This window comes from Stenella coeruleoalba (genome assembly GCF_951394435.1).
Source record: "Stenella coeruleoalba genome assembly, chromosome: 1".
Lineage (NCBI taxonomy): Eukaryota > Metazoa > Chordata > Mammalia > Artiodactyla > Delphinidae > Stenella > Stenella coeruleoalba.
The window spans coordinates 32,409,048-32,426,517 of record NC_137169.1 but is presented as its reverse complement, the minus strand read 5'-3'; the positions used below and the strand labels follow the sequence as shown (position 1 = coordinate 32,426,517).

At 58.6% G+C, this 17,470-nt stretch overlaps 1 protein-coding gene across 1 annotated transcript; it reads left to right on the top strand.

Annotated features, from left to right (window-relative positions):
* Positions 1–945: 945 nt before the first annotated feature.
* COL9A2 (collagen type IX alpha 2 chain) lies at positions 946–16,118 on the top strand. The gene is made up of 32 exons (XM_079927482.1): positions 946–1,157; positions 2,404–2,487; positions 3,702–3,737; positions 3,822–3,884; positions 4,903–4,956; positions 5,081–5,116; positions 5,209–5,232; positions 5,541–5,594; positions 5,946–5,999; positions 6,120–6,167; positions 6,424–6,480; positions 6,572–6,625; positions 6,960–7,013; positions 7,412–7,465; positions 7,563–7,616; positions 7,738–7,791; positions 8,947–9,000; positions 9,364–9,417; positions 9,628–9,681; positions 10,626–10,670; positions 11,047–11,100; positions 11,714–11,767; positions 12,051–12,104; positions 12,190–12,261; positions 12,533–12,568; positions 12,700–12,744; positions 12,821–12,853; positions 13,044–13,190; positions 13,472–13,526; positions 13,865–14,053; positions 14,824–14,901; positions 15,347–16,118. Exons 1-32 carry the CDS (start codon positions 1,086–1,088, stop codon positions 15,544–15,546), a joined length of 2,076 nt encoding a protein of 691 aa, XP_079783608.1. The 5' UTR covers positions 946–1,085; the 3' UTR covers positions 15,547–16,118.
* Positions 16,119–17,470: the final 1,352 nt, after the last annotated feature.

The following is a 17,470-nucleotide window of genomic DNA, read 5'->3' as shown; positions in this document are numbered from 1 at the left end:
TGGTTTTAGGTCCTGTGGTCATACTCAGTGACAGAGTCAGATTCCAAAGCACTCTACCAACATTGCTTACGTGAATGAAAGGGAAGGTAAGAAACTCTGGAGAGAGGCTATACTTGACAGGTTGGTTTTGGAAACTCTGGTAAATAAGGTGATGGTTGTTTCCATGATCATGGAGGAGATCACTTGGAGGGAGAGAGCTGGCCAATCCCACAGACTCTGGTGCTTAAGGGAGCTGCAGAGAAGAAAAAGCAATAGAAGAAGGGCTGGATGGTGGACACCTGGACAGGGAAGTCTTCAAGAATGGAATGGCCAAGGCAGACCCAGGTGCCAATAGCTTCATGACCGGAGGACTGAAGAGGGGTTAAGCCTCACTGGTGACCTCCAGCAGGGGCAGAAGCAGGGAGATGAGAGGAAGATGAGGAAGTTTAGAAGCGCTAGTGAAGCCAGAGGGAGGAGGCGGAGTGGGTATTCACAGGATGGCTGATCCAGGAAGGGTATGTTTTAATACGGAAGAGGCCTGATTGATTGTTTGTGGAGAGGGACGAGGTGGGTGGGGAGGGGCAGAGCCTGCTCCAAGGTCTGCAGAACCTGAGGCACCCTGGGCCTGGGCCCTGGCGTAGAGCACCCAGGCCGGGGCTCGCAGGCAGAAGTGGCCGAAGAAATGGCTCAGGGGATGGGACGCAGACTGTGGGTCGGGGAAAGGGGCTGGGTCCTGGAGATCAGGCTGGACAGGAACCTGGGAAGGCCCTCTGCCTCCTCAGAGAGAAACGGAGGCTTGGTCCCCGTCCCGCACCCTGGCGGCTCTTTGGATTACCCGGCCGATGCCTCGGGGAAGCCCGAGGCGAGGATGGAGGGTGGGCGCTGGCGGCTAGACGGAGCGGGGCGGAGCTGGGCCGACGGCGCCGGCCTCCTTCCCCGGGTCCTCTCAGGTGACAGACCCCCGCGGGTCCCCTGCCCCGCCCCGCCGCATATTCAGGAGGCCGGACCCGCCCCGTCCGAGAGCAGCTAGCGCGGCCGCGCCGGAGCCTCAGCGGTCGGTGCGTGCGTGGAGCCGGCACCCATCCTCCTCGAGTCCGCCGCCCGCCATGGCCCCTGAGGCCGCCCGCCGCAGCCTCCTGGTTCTCCTGCAGGTGCTCGGGCTCGCCCTGGCGCAGATCGTAAGTCCCGCGCCGGGGTCCGGAGTGCGGGGTCTGGGTCCGGGGTTCAGGATCCCGCGGTCTAGTCAAGGGCTCCCTCTGCCTGACCTCCACCCTCTGCTGACACTCCCTAGCGCGAGGGGCAGCTTCGAACAGTCCCGCGGTGCACGTCCCCTTAGGAGGGGCACAAACGGGGGGCGTCTCGGCACAGTGAAAGGAGGTGGATAAGCCGGGGAGCCAGAGGGACCCTGTCCCGAGATGCTCGGCCCTGCCTGGGACGGGCAGCGTGCGGCGAGAGCTGGCGCCGGGTCCTGGCAGCCCGGAGAGCCCAGGTGGCGGGGGACACAATGGTGCCCATTCACGGGGCTCCGGATTCTCCGCCCCCGCCGCCTCCCAGGGGGCGCCGGCTCCAGCCAGACGCCGCTCTCGCTGGCTGCTGCCTCTCTGCCGGGCTCGCCCGCTCGCGTCTCACTTTCGAGGGCCGGCTGGGGGGAGGGGGGCCTAACGGGACGCGGGCGCGGAGGGGCAGGGCCCGGGCGCCAGCCTGGCACTTCTCGGCCTGGGGAGGGCGCGGGCACCTGGCAGGCGGGGGACCCCCACCCGAGTCGGGGGTGGCCCCGTAAGAGAGCCACCTAAGGGAGGACGGAGGAGCGTTGCTGCGAGAGGGGTGCTCTGAGTTAGGAGGAGAGAACACGCTTCCCTTCCCTGGGTTCCCTCACGCCCCGTCTCTCTGCGCCTCCCCAGCTGTCCCGTCGGACTTTATCCGCACCGGGGGGAGAGGAAGGGGTACCTACTCACCTTCAGTATCTGTTGTTCACCTAAAAATAATGCGAGCAACCGTCCATTGAGGACCAAGCGTCTCTAGGCACCATCTTCCTTACCATCGGTTATTTATTTGAGCCATCAGCATCTCCATCTGTTCCCACCCACGACAGCGCAAGGGCAACATGGTACAGTGGAAGGAGGTGGGCAGACCGAGGACGGAATTCTGGCTCCACCGCTTACTTCCGGCGATCACGGACCCCTTCATCTTTCTGAGCCTGTTTCCTCAACTGCAAACTGGGGCTTGCTAGTTTCGGCCTCACAGTTCTGAGCATTCAAGAAGATAATATATGTAATGGTGCACAGTATATGGTACACAGTGGGTTCTCAATAAACGGGGAGTTCGCGGCTCCCTGAGGAGCTCCCTTTCCTTAGGGAGGGGTGCACTCCTGGATGCCCAGTTCCCTGCACTATCTGAGGGCTGCACCCCTGTATGTGTTTTCAGAGAGGTCCACCAGGAGAGCGGGGGCCACCGGGGCCACCGGGGCCACCGGGGCCACCGGGAGTGCCTGGATCCGACGGAATCGACGTGAGTCTCTAACCTGGGAAGGGAGGGGGAGAGAGGCGGCGGACAAAGGGGAACTTTGTGAGCCCTGGGAGTGGGGGGCGGGGGGCGGGGCGGTGAGGTTGACGCCTGGAGATGCAGTGCCCCCTGTTGCCAGTAGGCGACGCCAGCCTGCACCACAAGGAGACCGTTTGTTCTACAAAAACCTCAAACCAGCCCCTAGAGGCAGAGCCCCTTATAGCCGCCGGTGGACAAGGAGCTGCTGTTCTGTCTGCCCACCACAGCTCACAGCGATTCCTTATCCCTCGCCCCCTCCTCCCTTCTTTTTTCGGGTGGGAGACGCCCTGCCTCCTCTCCCTGCCCCCTGGCACGTCTGGATGCTTCTTCAGGGTAGCTTGGAAGCCTTGGCCAGACCGCTGACCCGCTAGGGCCAGACTCCGGTCTCTTCCCTTTGCATTTTTCTCCCCGATTTTAGCTGGTCTCGTTCCCTGCTCTCCCTACCACAGTGAGGGTTAAATAGCTCATTCTGGATGCTCCCCCAGGAGGTCAGCCCCATGTTTACCCATCTCGACAGCCTTCTATTCAACCTGGTGCCCCACCCTCCAAACACAGGGTGAAGGGTCCCTGCCAGGCTCTCTGGCCGCCACAGGCTCTGAAATGCCTGAAAGCCTCTCTGGGGCTGAATGTGATTCCACAGCCCATATCTGTCCTCCACCAAGGATCCTTTGTCATAGGGGAAGGAGGTCCTTCTTGCCTTGGTGACACATTGAATCTGTCCCCTTGGTCCTTGCCCCTGCCCCATCTCGTTTTCCTGACCCTAACCCAGAAGGCCGCCACTGCCCCCTTCACTTACCTCCCCTTCATGTTTTCCTAAAAACCCCACGTTTCTCCCCACACTTGCTCAAATCCAAGAGGCACCTGCTCTCCGAGGTAACCCGGAGCCAACAACCCTGTTCGCAGGTCTCCTAACTGGCCCCTTACCAACACTGGCTTGACTAGAACCCACTCACATGCTGTTATCACCCTCTCCAGCCTGTCTGGGATTGGTGTCAACCCACCTATGGTTTTCTTGAGGGAAAGGGAGCTATTTTCCTAAAAAGCACAAGGCTTGAGAGGACCCAGGACAGAAGAGAGGAGAGTGAGGAGAGGAGCACGTGGGACGGGCCAGCCAGGGCTTGTGTGCCCATCTGGGGGAGCACGAGCCATAGTGTGCTGTCTCAACAACTTGTATCTTGCAGGGTGACAAGGGGCCCCCTGGGAAAGCTGGCCCTCCGGTGAGTACTTTTTCCTCCTTGACCTCTGACCCTTCCAGGTCTTGCCCTCCTGTGTCTAATGTTTGCTCCACTTCTGTTTTCAAGGGACCTAAGGGAGAGCCTGGCAAAGCGGGGCCAGATGGGCCAGCCGGCAAGCCCGGGATTGACGTGAGTACCTACCTGAGCGTCAGGTAGGGCAGGTGAGGGCTCCACCCACTGACTTCCAGAGCCCAATTCTGGCATCTTCCCTGATCTGCTATTCAGAGCAAGATGGAGACTCTACAGCTGTGAGCCCCCCTCACCTTCATATGAGATTGTGGCCTCACACCACCCCAGGAGCATTGAATCACAAGCAAATGGGGGTCCAGAGAGGGGTTCTGGTCATCGGCAGCAGCCAGAGTTTAGTCTCACATTTCTGGCCCTAAGTATCAAACTGAATACTCTGGGCAGAGCTGTCCTTATGCTCCCTCTCCCTTCCTCTCCTTTTCCCTTCCCCACTCCACCCGTCACAGCCCCAGGCACCACTCAGGAGAGGAACGGTATTTGGCTGATAGCACAGAGTTCCCGGGGACCCCAAGGTCACAGGCTCCTGGACACAGCCAGGGGCAATGGGAAGTCTTCTTGTTGGGGCATACATTTGAGTCAGTCACTGAAAGATGGGAGGAAGAAGAGGCCCCCATGAGTTGCCTTTGCCCTGTTGGTGCAAGAGGTGCCCATTAGGGCTGTGACCAGCCACCAGGGCCGTTCCAACTCGTCCACGGTTACAAAATATATTGCCTTCCACATTGGTTTTCATAGCCACCCAGAGAAGCAAGCATGATTATTAATCCATTTTGCAGATGAGAAAACTAAGGCTCAGAAAAAGTTGCCAAGGGCCAGACATCAAGAAAATGGCTAATCCAGACCTATGTCTATCTAGGTTTTCTAGACTCCTAGACTGGAGGCATGAGGTCTGGGCTGACAAATCTTTGGGCCTTGGTTTCTCATCTTCCAAAAGACAATAATCGTCAAGGACTATGGTGGGAACTGGGGGAAGGGAAAGTGAGGTGTAGCCGCCCTTAGGCCTTCATGGAGTGTGGTGAAAGGCAGCCTGGGCCCACCCAGGAGAGACCTCTGGACCCGCCCTGCCCCGCGGGTCAGGGAGCAGGTTCGCCCCTCACGGATGTACCTTCTCTTTCTTCGCCAGGGTCTAACTGGAGCCAAGGGGGAGCCTGGTCCCATGGGGATCCCTGGAGTCAAGGTAAGTAGCCTGCTGGGGGCCTCAGCAGGGGCAATCTAGCGCCAGAGTTTGGGAGGGGCTTTGGCAGACAGGAGCAGGGACCCAGGAGACCCTAGCCTCTGAGCCTCTCCCATTGCTCTTGCAGGGGCAGCCTGGGCTCCCAGGTCCCCCCGGCCTGCCGGTGAGTATAACTGGCAAGGGCTTTAAAGGACCCTTTGTGGGGAGAGGGACTTGTAAAAGATGCCATGAACCTAATCTCTTCTTCTGTTCCAGGGCCCTGGCTTTGCCGGACCTCCTGTAAGTCTGCAGGAATGGGGCAGAGTTCCTGGGACTCTCTGGGAAGGAGGGTACAGAGGGCTTCCAGGGGACCGACCAGCATGGGGAGGGGCCAGCATTCTGTGATGGTGTTGGAAATGGGCAGACTTGTCAGAGAACTCTGGGAGTATCCACTGGCTCTGAGATTCTCTGGCCCTTAAAGCCCTAATCTGTCAGCTTCTCTGGTGTTGGTTGCAAAGTGAAAGTGGGGAAGAGGGCTCTGGGTCCCTCTGTGCCAGGACTGGGCTGACCCTCTGAGGCATCCCAGCCACTGATGTCTCTGTCCCTAGGGACCAGCCGGACCTGTTGGCCTCCCTGGTGAGATGGGACTCACGGGCCCCAAGGTGAGCCCCAGCTAGCCCTCTGCTCACCCTGCCTCCTGCCCTCTGCCTTCAAGCTGGCAAGTTCAGTATCTCTCCAGGATTTCCTGAGTCTGCCTCTGGCCACAAGGGAGCTCCTGCAGTTCTGGGGCAGAAACCCCTCCTGCTGAGCCCACCCTGTGGTAGGTCTTCCAGGGAGGCCAAGGGCTGGGGCCATCCCCCGAAGATCAGGCCTTGATCTCCCCAAGAGCCCAGATCTCAGGAGGTGACCTGGAGGGCAGGGTGGACAGTGCAGTAGCAGGAACTGGAGGAGGGGGCAGGGGTGACCTAGGCAGGACTGGACAAGGGTATGATTTGGGTCCTTCTTGCTTCCAGGGGGATCCTGGACCAGACGGACCAGCAGGGCCCCCAGGGCCCCCTGGGAAACCGGTAAGTGTCCTCAGACCTCCCACATGGCAGTGTGTGGCCGGGGAAGGACAAGAGTCCTTGGCGCCAGCCTGGGGTGGGGACAGTTTGCTTCAGACTCCGTCTCCATACATCTTTTCTCAGGGCCGCCCAGGAACCATTCAGGGTCTGGAAGGCAGCGCGGACTTCCTGGTGAGAGGCGGCGGGGGTTGGGGGGGCCTGGGGCGGGGCTAATCCGGGGAAGGGGCGGGTCATCTTGAGAGGGGCGGGCAAGGAGATAGGTTCCTTCAGGAGGTAGGGTCAGAGGGAGATGGGGAGGGGCTGCAGCTGAGAGGTGCAGCCAGGTGCGGTGGGAGGGGGGAATCGGAGCTGGCAAGATGGGGAAGCAAGGCCCAGTTGGCCTGGGGCTGGCCAGTGACCACAGAGCCCTGCGGGATTTCCTTTCCAGTGTCCAACCAACTGTCCAGCGGGCGTGAAAGGGCCCCCGGGGCTGCAGGGAGTGAAGGTGAGCTCCTGGCCCAAGTCTTGGGGGCCGGGGGGGGGTGGGGGGCGTGGGGGGGGGAGGGACCTACTCTGAGCTCTCTCCTTCCCTGCAGGGGCATCCTGGCAAGCGCGGGCATCTGGGAGATTCCGGCCGCCAGGGGAAGCCGGTGAGTGTGAGGGCTGAGGGCCCTGGGAGGGTGTGTGTGGAGAGGGGCCTACAGGAGCCTGCCCCCCATCCTTCTCCCTTCCCCTTCCCCTGTGGGGCTCTGGGGATAAAGCCTTGAGCTGGGAGGCAAGAGGCCTAGATTCTAGGTCAATGTGTCCCTGGGCAAGTCCGTTCTCCTTGCTGTGCTTCCATTTCCCCATCCGTTCGTCACATGGGACCGTATGGTTTCTAGGAGGGCTTCCTGTCTGCTTTTGCTGGGAAGAGGATGGTGTCTTTGGTTGTCTGTTTGTCTCTCGATCTGCCTGCCTATCTGACTGCTCTTTCCTGCCCCTTAGGGTCCCAAGGGAGATGTGGGTGCCTCTGGAGAGCAAGGCATCCCTGGACCGCCGGTAAGGAACACTTTCCAAGGGCCCTCCTCACCTCTCCTGGGAGACCTTAGTGGAGTCATTCTCGTGCTCTGGGTTCTAACTTGTGAAAGAGACACCTGTGTCCAGCTGGTGTGTCTCTGGGTGGGGGGGGGGGGAGGGAGGCTGAGGCTGACTGTGAGAGGCTGGGGGACAGGAACAAAGGCTGTCAGCCAGAAGACTCACCTGAGGCCCAGGTTCGGCCACTGTCCCTTTTGAGTGACCCTGGCGAGTCTCTCCCATCTCCGAGCATCAGTGACCATCTGTGATAGGGACTCCGTGCCTGCCTCAGAGAGGCACTGAGAAAATTGGGTGGGGGTCAGGGAAGGTGTCACGAAGTGGGCCTTCTAGTTGCCATCGCTGTCATTCTTCTGTCTTGACAGGGTCCCCAGGGCGTCAGGGGCTACCCGGGCATGGCGGGACCCAAAGGAGAGACGGTGAGTGGGTCTGGGGTGTCCTGCAAGAGCTGCTGGAACCAGCCCCCTGGCCTCTGGGGTCCAGCCAAGACTGACCCGCGATCTCTGCTCTCCCCAGGGTCCTCAAGGGTACAAAGGCATGGTGGGCTCCATCGGCGCCGCCGGGTCACCAGTGAGTCTGCTCCTGCTTCCGCCCACACCCACCTCCTCCAGACACAGCTCCTAGGGCTGCGGAGGGCTGCGGCTCCCCCTGAGCCCACATAACTTGCATTTCTGTTTGTCCTTCTTGCCAGGGTGAGGAAGGTCCTCAGGGGCCACCAGGCCGAGCTGGGGAGAAGGGTGACGTGGTGAGTCCTCAGGCACTCCTGTCCAGTCACGGCCCCTGGGGAGAACTGGGTGGACTCAGCTCCACCCAAGGCTCACGTGCGCGCACAAACGTGTGTGTGTGTGTGTGTGTGTGTGTGTGTGTGTGTGTGTGTGTGTGCATATGTTATTCTGCGTGTCTGTGCGTGTGGGTGACTGATGTGAGAGAGGAACGTCTGTGCCCAGAGCCCAGCCAGCCCCCTCCTCCAAGCCCAGCCTGTTGCTGATCAAATTCAGACTTCGGGAGAACCGTGTAATGCAGTCCCACGGTCACTGGGGCCAGACAATGAAATTCCAGGGAATCAGTCATGGGGCTAATGGGATTTGGTCCAGATCCCAGTTCTCTTAACTCTCTCTTTTTTTTTTAAAGTAAAAGACTATCTCTTTTGAGCAGTTCTGAGTTTACAGAAAAATTGAGCAGAAAGTAAAGTTAGGGTTGTTTTTCTTTTTGTTAGTTTTTTTATTGTGCAAGTTTTTTAACAAACGCAAAAGTAGGGAGAATAATATAGTGATCCCTTATGTACCTACCTCCCCAAATTAACCTTTTACCGCTCTCACTTCATCCATCCTCTTCTTCCTTTCTTTTCCTCACTTCATTGCTTTGCTGATATTTTCGAGCAAATTCTTAACATTACGTCATGTTACCCACTTCCGAATGTATCTCTTACAAATAAGGCTCTTTCCTCACATAACCACGATATCATTATCCCTCCAACAAAATTATCAATTATTCCTGAACATCATCTAATCATCAGCTTGTAGTCAATTTTTCCCAGTGATATCAAAAATGTCTTTTCAGGGTTCTTGTTCAAAGCAAGACCCAAACCAAGTCCACACATTGTCTTTAGTTGTGTTTCTTCACATCAGTGTCACTCAGGGCCTTGGTGGGTCTCAGGAGCGCTGGCTCCTCCCCTGTCCTGCTCCAGCCCAGCCTGCTTGGTGCTGACCTCTACTCCCTCCCACTAGGTCCAGGGCGAACTCATACAACTAGGCCCCTCTCCTCCAGCCCCTGCACAGCATGGCCTGTGCCACAGGGACCCTGGGACCCGGAGGCCACTGTTCTTAGCTGTTCCCTTCTCTGAACAGCCAGACAGGAGTTCAGCCTCCTGAAGCTGATCTGATCTCTGTCTGCTTTGCAGGGCAGCCAAGGTATCCGAGGACCCCAGGGAATAACAGGCCCGAAGGGAGCAACCGTAAGTGGACAGAGGGCGGGGTCCAGGCAGCTCTGCAAGCCCCCAGAGGAGGAGGAGCCTGGGATTCTAGACTGAACTCTGTTGCCGGTGGGCTGTCACCTCGGGAAATGCCCTCTTTCTGCGCCTTAGTTTTTTCACCTGTAAATAGGGTGGTGATGTAGGAGAGGTCCCGGGACACTCATCACCCACACAAGGGAAGGACTGTGGTCCATTCCATGATATCCCTCCCCACTTCCACTCTCCCACCCCCAATTAGCTGGTGGGGCTTCCCAAGGTGACCCGACCCACACAGGGACACGGGTGGGTGGCCTGACCCTAGGCATCTCCCCATTGTGAGTGTCCCTTCACTTTCCTCCTGAGCAGGGCCCACCAGGCATTGACGGCAAGGACGGGACCCCAGGCACACCTGGCACGAAGGTAGGAGGGGGGACGGCTGGTGGGATTGGGGCAAGGGTCAGGGGCCTTTCCAGCTGAGGCTCTGAGTCCTGTCACACTGAGCCTGGAGGCCTAGGAGCCTGGGATCCTCACACATGTCACGGACACATTCCTGGTTGCCTCGGGGCCTCAGTTTCCCTGCCTCCACTCGGGTGGGAGACTCATCTGTGTCTCTGGTTCTGTCTCTTGCAGGGCAGTGCAGGTCAGGTGGGGCGGCCAGGAAACCCGGGCCACCAGGGCCTAGTGGTGAGTATGGGGCGGAGCCATGGGGGCTGCCACACAGCCAGTTGCTTATCCTCCTCCAGGAGTCCAGGCACTCTGTGGCCCACCTCCCCAAGGTGGTGTGAGTGACTGATGAGATGGAAGTCACACAGCCAGGGCTGTGCTCTAGTCCTTGTCCCCACCCAGCTCAGGCCTCCTCACCAAGTCTGGCCTGGCCTAGGCTTCGTCATTTGGACAGTTGTTCCGGCTTTCTCTTTGACCGTTCCAACCGTCCATGTTGGCTAAGTGGAATCTGACCATTTCCCTGCTAAACACCTTCCGTGCTCCCCCTCCCCTGCTGCCTCCAGGAAAGTCACTCTGTCCAGTCATTCAATAGAGTTACTGAGGTACAGTAAGTGGCAGGGAAAGTTACGAACAGGACAGCTACACTCCTCGTCGTCACAGCTCATCTTAGCATCTCAGCACCACCATAATCTGACCCCAGCCTATCCCTCTGCCTCATCAGCCACTGCCTCTCTTCATCCTCTCCCTTCTCAACATGGCCTTGGCTTTTCTGCCTCCACACATTCAAGCCTGTACTGGTCCCTCAGCTTGGAATGCCCTTCCCATCTCTCTGTGCCTTCTCACCGTCAGGCCCACCTCCAGCCCACACCTTCTGGGAACCCCCGTCCCTCCCTGCCAGAGGTACTGAGGCCGAGGCCTGCTAACATGTCCACGTGCAGACTGCGCTCCTTTGCGCACTCACATGTGGCCCTCTTCTCCCCATGGACCACAGGCACTTGTAGGCAGGCCCTTCTGTACCCATCTCCTCTCTCACCAGGGATTTGCGGCTAGGCACAGTCAAGTTCATGGCTGGGCCTTCTGCTGTTCAGCTCCCATAAGGCAGGGGAGGAATCCGGGAGGCAAAGCAGTAGGTGCACAGGGCTCCCCCTGCCAGGGGAGAAACTGACATCAGCTTCCTTCTACAGGGTGTGCCCGGCCAGCCTGGGACAAAAGGAGGCCCTGGAGACAAGGTAAGAGGGCAGAGTTGGCTTCATCTGAGCAAGCGAGCCTGGGGGCAGGGACCAGGGACACGGCTTAAAGACTGCAAGGCGCCGTCCTCAGCCCAAGCTCAGAGACTTGGCCTGGACACAAGTCCTTTGGGCCTAACCACCTCCCTCCTGTCACCTCCCTCCCACCCTCATCCTGGCTAGAGGAGACAGGATGGCATGGCTGCATATCTAGATGAGAAACAGGAAGATCAATGGAGTCCAGAGGACTTCACCAAGAACCCTCTCCTCTCCCCAGCTCATTTGGTTCCAGAGTCTTTTTAAGGTTCCCTGGGCTTCTCCAAGGCCAAGGGCCTGACTGGGCTACACAGACTGACCTCAGAACTCTGTTTTCCTGCAGGGTGAGCCAGGCCGGCAAGGCTTCCCAGGAGTCTCTGGTTCCCCTGGGAAGGAGGTGAGTGTCCCCTCTTCTGACACAAGGCCTCTTGCTTTGCTCCCTTCCCCCGCTCCCCCAGGCCTGAGGACCCTGCACACATTGTATGGGGCCTGAGTGAGACTGTGAGGTGGAGCCCTAGCCTAGGGGTGCCCTCGGTGCCAGTCGAGGCTCTGCCACTGACGCAGGGAAGCTCTCCTCTCTCTGGGCACCGGTTTCCCTGTGTACAATGCAGAGAGGGTGGGAGCTGCTTCTGTCCTGGGGTAGGACCTCTCCAGATGGCCCAGCTGACTGGGGCTGAGAATCCAGCAGGAAGTCATTCATTCATTCATTCCATAAACATTCACCAAATATCTGCAACCCGCTAGACGCTGAGATAGACAGTCTCCTACTCACATGGAGCTTACGGTTTCGTGGGAGAGACAGACATTAAATTAAATAAATGATCGCATGATGACTACAACTGTATTTGGTCCTATGAAGGAAAAGTACAGGGACCGGAAGATGAGGAGGTGAAGGAAGTCTTCCTGATGAAGCAAATTAGCTGAGCCCCAAGGGTGGGTAGGGGCTGGCCAGGTGCGGAAGGGAGGGATCCTCCAGGCTATTGCTCACCTCTGATTTCTCTGTCCCCCAGGGAGAGCCAGGGCCTCGAGGAGAAATCGGTCCCCCGGGCATCATGGGGCAGAAGGTAAGTGCCTGGCACAGCGGCCCCTCCCTGGGGTCCTCTGCAACAGCTGGCACTGCTGGACCCAGGATCTGGGTCCTCTCAAGGGTCCAGTGCCCGCCCATCCTGCCCAGCCTGCATGAGGCCTCCCAGTCAGGGCCTCAGTCTGCAGGTCTGAAGTGGAGCCCAGGACCTCCACGGTGGTGACAGCAGGAATGGAGGGCACCCTGACCACAGGGTCTGGTATCTGGCAGGGAGAGGCTGCCCCTGCTGAGAGCCAGGATGTGACGTTCACTTTCCATTTCAGGGTGACCACGGTGAGAGGGGGCCAGTGGGGCAGCCAGGCCCTCAAGGCCGACAGGTAAGTGCAGGGTGGCTGGGATGGGCATGGGGAGCCTGTCTGGGCACCTCATCTGACTTATTCCTCTGGTTTCTTTTCTCCTCAGGGCCCCAAGGGGGAACAGGGTCCCCCCGGAATTCCAGGGCCCCAAGGCTTGCCAGGCATCAAGGGAGACAAGGTACCAAATGGGGCTGGAAAATACCAGGGAAAGACGTCTTAAGACTCTGCGGGAGGAGTCGGTGGAGGGCAGTGAGATCCTTGAGCGCCGCAAATCTTCGTGGGAAAAGTTCTCCCTGCGGGTCCCAAGGGACGCCGGGGTGTGGGGGGTGGCGGTGAGAGGCAGAGCTGCAGAGGGGCGTGTGGCCAGGAGCCAGGGTTGGGGGGACCCTGTGGACCCAGCCTCCCCTGGACCCGAGCTCACCAAGCCCTGGACTCCCCGCTTTCTCCAGGGCTTCCCAGGGAAGACCGGGCCCCGCGGCGGAGTGGTGAGTGCCAGCATGTCCCCTTCCCCCGCGTCGGGGCGGGGGACGCGGGTGTCACAAGCCAGCACAGCCGCCCCGCCCCTGCTCCCACGCCACGCGGGGCCACCGCGGTCTGACTCGGTCTCAATCTGCAGGGCGACCCGGGGGTGGCTGGCCTCCCAGGAGAGAAAGGCGAGAAGGTGAGCCGGCTGCGGGGGGCGGCGGGCGGGCCCTGGGACCCCACAGCCTCGTGACCGCGCTTCCTTGTGCTTGCAGGGCGAGTCTGGCGAGCCGGGGCCCAAGGGACAGGTGAGTCCTGCAGCCGCGACACCACCTTCCCCCTCTCCCGCCACCCCCCTTCCCTCGGCGCCGCTGGGGACCAGGACCGCGGCTCCCCAGGCTTCCCTTCCCTCCATCCCATCCTTCCCCGACCCCGACCCCCGCTGCTCCCAGCACGTGCGTCCTCTGACCCCGGCTCTGCCCCGACCCCACTCGGCAGCAAGGAGTCCGCGGAGAAGCCGGCTATCCGGGCCCCAGCGGGGATGCAGGCGCCCCGGGGGTGCAGGGCTACCCCGGGCTCCCGGGCCCTCGAGGACTGGTTGGAAACCGAGGCTTGCCCGGACAGCCCGGGAGGCAGGGCGTGGCGGTAAGTTGGCCTCCAGGGCAGGAGTCATCTCTTTGGAAGGACATCTCTTTGGGTTGCTGCTTATCGCTCCAAAGGCTGGGAATTCCCAGAGGAAGCTGGCTTCCCTGAGGCTGGTTCCAAACCTCAGGGTCAGAGAGGATGGGTGTGGGTGCAGGAGGGATTTCAGTCAGATGCTGAAAATACTTCTGGTGAGAAAACGGGAACAGGAGGGGGTCATCGCGCTGGAGCGGTCAGCCCTGGCAGCCAGGGGCTTCTTCCTGAAAGACCTCCTCTGCTTTCAGGGCCGAGATGCCAGTGACCAGCACATTGAGGATGTGGTGCTGAAGATGCTGCAAGGTGAGGGGCGGAGGGGCAACAACTCCTGCTCACAAGCCAGGGCATCGCCATCCTTCAGGAGCCTCTTCAAGTGGCCTTGCTGGAGTGTCTGGAGTCAGGGGCGGCCATTCCAGCTCTGCCTCCAAGGGGCTGGGGACCTTACCTACATCCCTGCCCTCTCAGGACCTTTGACATCCGTACAATAGCCTGAGGCAGGTGGAGGTTAACCCCCAGGCTATTCTGCGTGCACACGTAGGGACCAGGGGCCAGGGGCCAGGGGCCAGGATGCTCTGCCTTCCCCAGTTTTACTGAGCTGACACCCAGCTTACAGACTTCTCTGTCTCCCTCCCTCCCTCCAGAGCAACTGGCAGAGATAGCTGTGAGTGCCAAGCGGGAGGCTCTGGGTGCGACTGGGATGATGGGTCTCCCAGGACCCCCTGGGCCTCCTGGGTACCCAGGCAAACAGGGACCCATTGGGCACCCTGGCCCTCGGGGCATTCCTGGCATCGTGGGAGCCGTGGGTCAGATTGGCAACATCGGGCCCAAGGGTGAGTGCTATTCTGTCTGTGGTGGCCAGGGGATGGGGGTTTGGCCAAGACCAGCCCCTGGGGGGTCCTCAGTTACTGAGCTGACTGCCCTGCCTCCTGTTTTGTCTGTCATCATCCCCTTCCCAGGGTGAGGCATAGACACGTGCACCCATTTCTCCCACATGTGGCTCCTGCGCTTGCTTTTTCAGTAGCAAATTGATAGAAATGAATGTACTGTTTTACAGATTGGGTTTTTTGGGGGGTTTTGTTTGTTTTAAATTTACTTAGTGGTACTCCATAAACCTCCTTCCACGTCTCTAAAAGTGGGGAGGCAGATTAACAAAATACTCAAGAAGGCAAGCTTGAGTCACAAGACAGGTGTGAGTCCAGACTCTGCCACTTTCTCACTGTGGCTCCTGAACAAGTTACCTGTTTATCTTCCTGGGCCTTAGATTTATCATCTGTAAAATGGGGATATTAATAGCAACAACCTCGTAGTTGTCATGAAGATTACATTTATAGGTAACTTACATAGAGTTGGCACATAGTAAATGCCAACTATTGTGATTATTAGACACTTTCCTGTAAAGAACTTTACCAGCTGTATAGCCTTCCATCCTTTGAACTTGCCTTTATTTAATCAGTTCTGCAGTCATTTCCAACTTTCCCCTATTATGAACTAGCACAAAACAAATAATTGTTGTGTGTGAAATAGAAATTAAGTAGCAAGCCGAGTAGAAAAAAAGCATTTTCCTCTTCTGAAAAACTAAGGCTTGATTCTTTCTCTGCAGGAAAACGTGGAGAGAAGGGTGATAGGGGAGAAGTTGGACGAGGGCATCCCGGGATGCCTGGGCCCCCAGGGATCCCAGGTAAGATCTTGGCACTGCCCAGTGGCAGTTGTGTCCCTCAGCTCTGGGATTAATGATCCAGAGACAACTGGGTCTCTTCCATGGAGGCCTCATGCTCGGCCAACTCAGTCCCACACAGCCGGTTTTTGATACTTTTGGAGCACCCAGGAGCCTCTGGGCGGGGTCTGGCTGAGAACTGGGCAGCTGGGATTCTGAGGACTTCCTGGGTTGCACAAAAATCTGCTTCGTGGAGGGAAAGGAAGGGGCATGTGCTCCCCACGGACACTGATTGGGAGTTGGGAGGAAAGGACAATCAGACACGACTCTCAGAACCTCTGTGACTGGGGCAGAGTCCCTTCTCTCTGTGGGGTCCTTGGCTTCATTTTCCCCACCTGAAAAGTGAGACAGGAAATCTAAAGCTGAGACAGGAGGAGGCCTTGATGTCTTGACCTTCTCCCTCTCACAGGACTGCCTGGCCGGTCTGGCCAGGCGATCAACGGCAAAGATGGAGATCGAGGGGTCGCAGGGGCCCCAGGAGAGGCAGGCCGACCTGGCCTGCCAGGCCCCATGGGGCTGCCAGGATTCTGTGAGCCTGCGGCCTGCCTTGCAGCCTCAGCCTACACGTCTGCACGCCTCACAGAGCCTGGATCCATCAAGGGGCCATGAGCATCAGGCCAAGATGGAGCCCAGTGGGCATCCTGGGGGGAAAGGACTGGATGTCCTCTGGGTGGACATGCATCCCATTCCTCTGCCCAGGAAACTAGCTTTCCCGGGACCTCTGTCTGGGACCCAGGAGTCTTGAGGAAAAGGAAATTCTAAAACATGGGGGAAGGGAAGGGAGGACATCGGAGTGAAAAGGTGAGGCTAACACAGGGCAAGTGGCACCGGAGAGTGCGAGGTCCAGAGGGTGGGGTGGCTTTCCTTCCCGGAGCACCGCTCAGATGTCACCAAAACAAATGTCTCCTTAATTTACACCATCCTCCACTGGCCATCTTGTCCTTGGGGCAAGTGGACTGACGCCTTTGCTGGTTCCTGATTCCATTTTCACCCCCTGGGCTTACTGGGTGACTGCCCAGAGGTGGCCATCCTTAAGCCAGTCCACTACTTCCTCCCTGCATTCCTCCCATCTGGATATTTAAACACCCATCTCCCTTCCCTTTCTGGCATCACCTTCTCCCACCAAACCGCTAGATCCGCCCAGGCCTTTCTGTAAATAAAAGCCCCTGACTTGGGTACAAACCAGGATGCAAATGTTGGGCTTAATTTCTTGTGGATTAGGGGTGGGCCTCCACGACCTAAGCAGGATGGTCAAGGGCTCCAGAAGGGGAGGGTGGAGGGCGGGGTACCTGCCTCTGGGCACATCCTGAATTATGAGGATGGTACAGCATATTTGAGGAACACCTGTGGGATGAACCTGCAGGTAGAGTTAGGATGGTGACCCTCTGTCTAACTTTGGGCAGATCCTTCCCAGCCCTTGTACAGCTGGGCAAGGACTTGGCCTTGCCTCATTTATTCAGTAGGGCGCACCCAATGTCTTGCCAGGGCCTGACACACAGGAGGTCCTCTGTGAGCTTTGGCACCCACCGTGTGCTGGCCCTGGGGCAGGAGCTGGCAGCCAAGACTGGAAGACCTGGCTCTTGCCTTCCAGGGGCTTCTAGGCCCGTGAGAAAAACAGACCTGGACCTGGATGATGAGGGCAGAAGTGACATTCACTCATGCCACTTTCACTGAGGGAACATCTAGGGGAGACTGACTCAGATCTGATGTGTCAGCCTGAGGGCTCCCAGCCTCATAGCCGTGTAGGCCAGCAAGGCCACTCCAAGCAGCAGCAGCAGGAAAGGGCGTGGCAGGTACCTCTGACCCATGCAATGATGGGAGCTTTTGAAATTCAGGGAGTGACCAATCCCTTTGCGCCATTATTGATTTGGGCATTTATTCCCCCAAATGAAGCATTCTGCCAGCTTCCTCCTGGAGACACAGGACTCTGGCCTGAGGTCCCAGCATTTGTGAAGCTTGGTCTCTCTTACACCTCACCCTAAACTTGCCTGTAAGTCTCCACTTACGCTGGAGCAGGCTTCTCTTCCTCTGGCCAGCAGATGCTGAGAACTGCCCTCAGTAGCCTCCCCTGCCCCAATACACACACACACATATACCCCATGGGTGACCTCTCAGCCCCCTTACCTCAATCCAGGGACAGACAGGAAGGAGAAGGCAGGGTAGCCCTAAGGGCCACAGAGGTGGCTTCACCCTCAGAGCTTTGGCAAATCCGGAGTCACAGCATCCCAGGCCCCTCCGAAGGCCCCGCTGCTGCTGTGGCTGCCAGGGGAGCTGTTGGAATGCGGCATCTAGAGCTCAGTGCAGGGGAGAGGGTGAGGGCTACAGGAGGCAGCTGAACCCTGGCCCTGAGCAGCAGGCTCTCAGGCATCTCCTACCTGCTGGGGGAGGGCTCTCCTTCCCCAGGCCATGTCACTTCACTTGTCCCGGTGCCTGAAACTTTGGGCTTAGAGAGCCAGTCTATTCCTTGAGGTTTCCTCATGCGCTGGCCCTGGCCTCTTTCCTTCTCCTTCTCTGTGACTTTCCCTGAGAGTAG

Bases quoted from the DNA above. Each gene is read 5' to 3' on its own strand.
- COL9A2 (XM_079927482.1), top strand. From the start codon at position 1,086: ATGGCCCCTGAGGCCGCCCGCCGCAGCCTCCTGGTTCTCCTGCAGGTG. The intron at 7,617-7,737 runs GTGAGTCTGCTC...CCTTCTTGCCAG, and splicing joins TCGGCGCCGCCGGGTCACCA to GGTGAGGAAGGTCCTCAGGG. The intron at 12,105-12,189 runs GTAAGTGCAGGG...TTTTCTCCTCAG, and splicing joins CAGGCCCTCAAGGCCGACAG to GGCCCCAAGGGGGAACAGGG.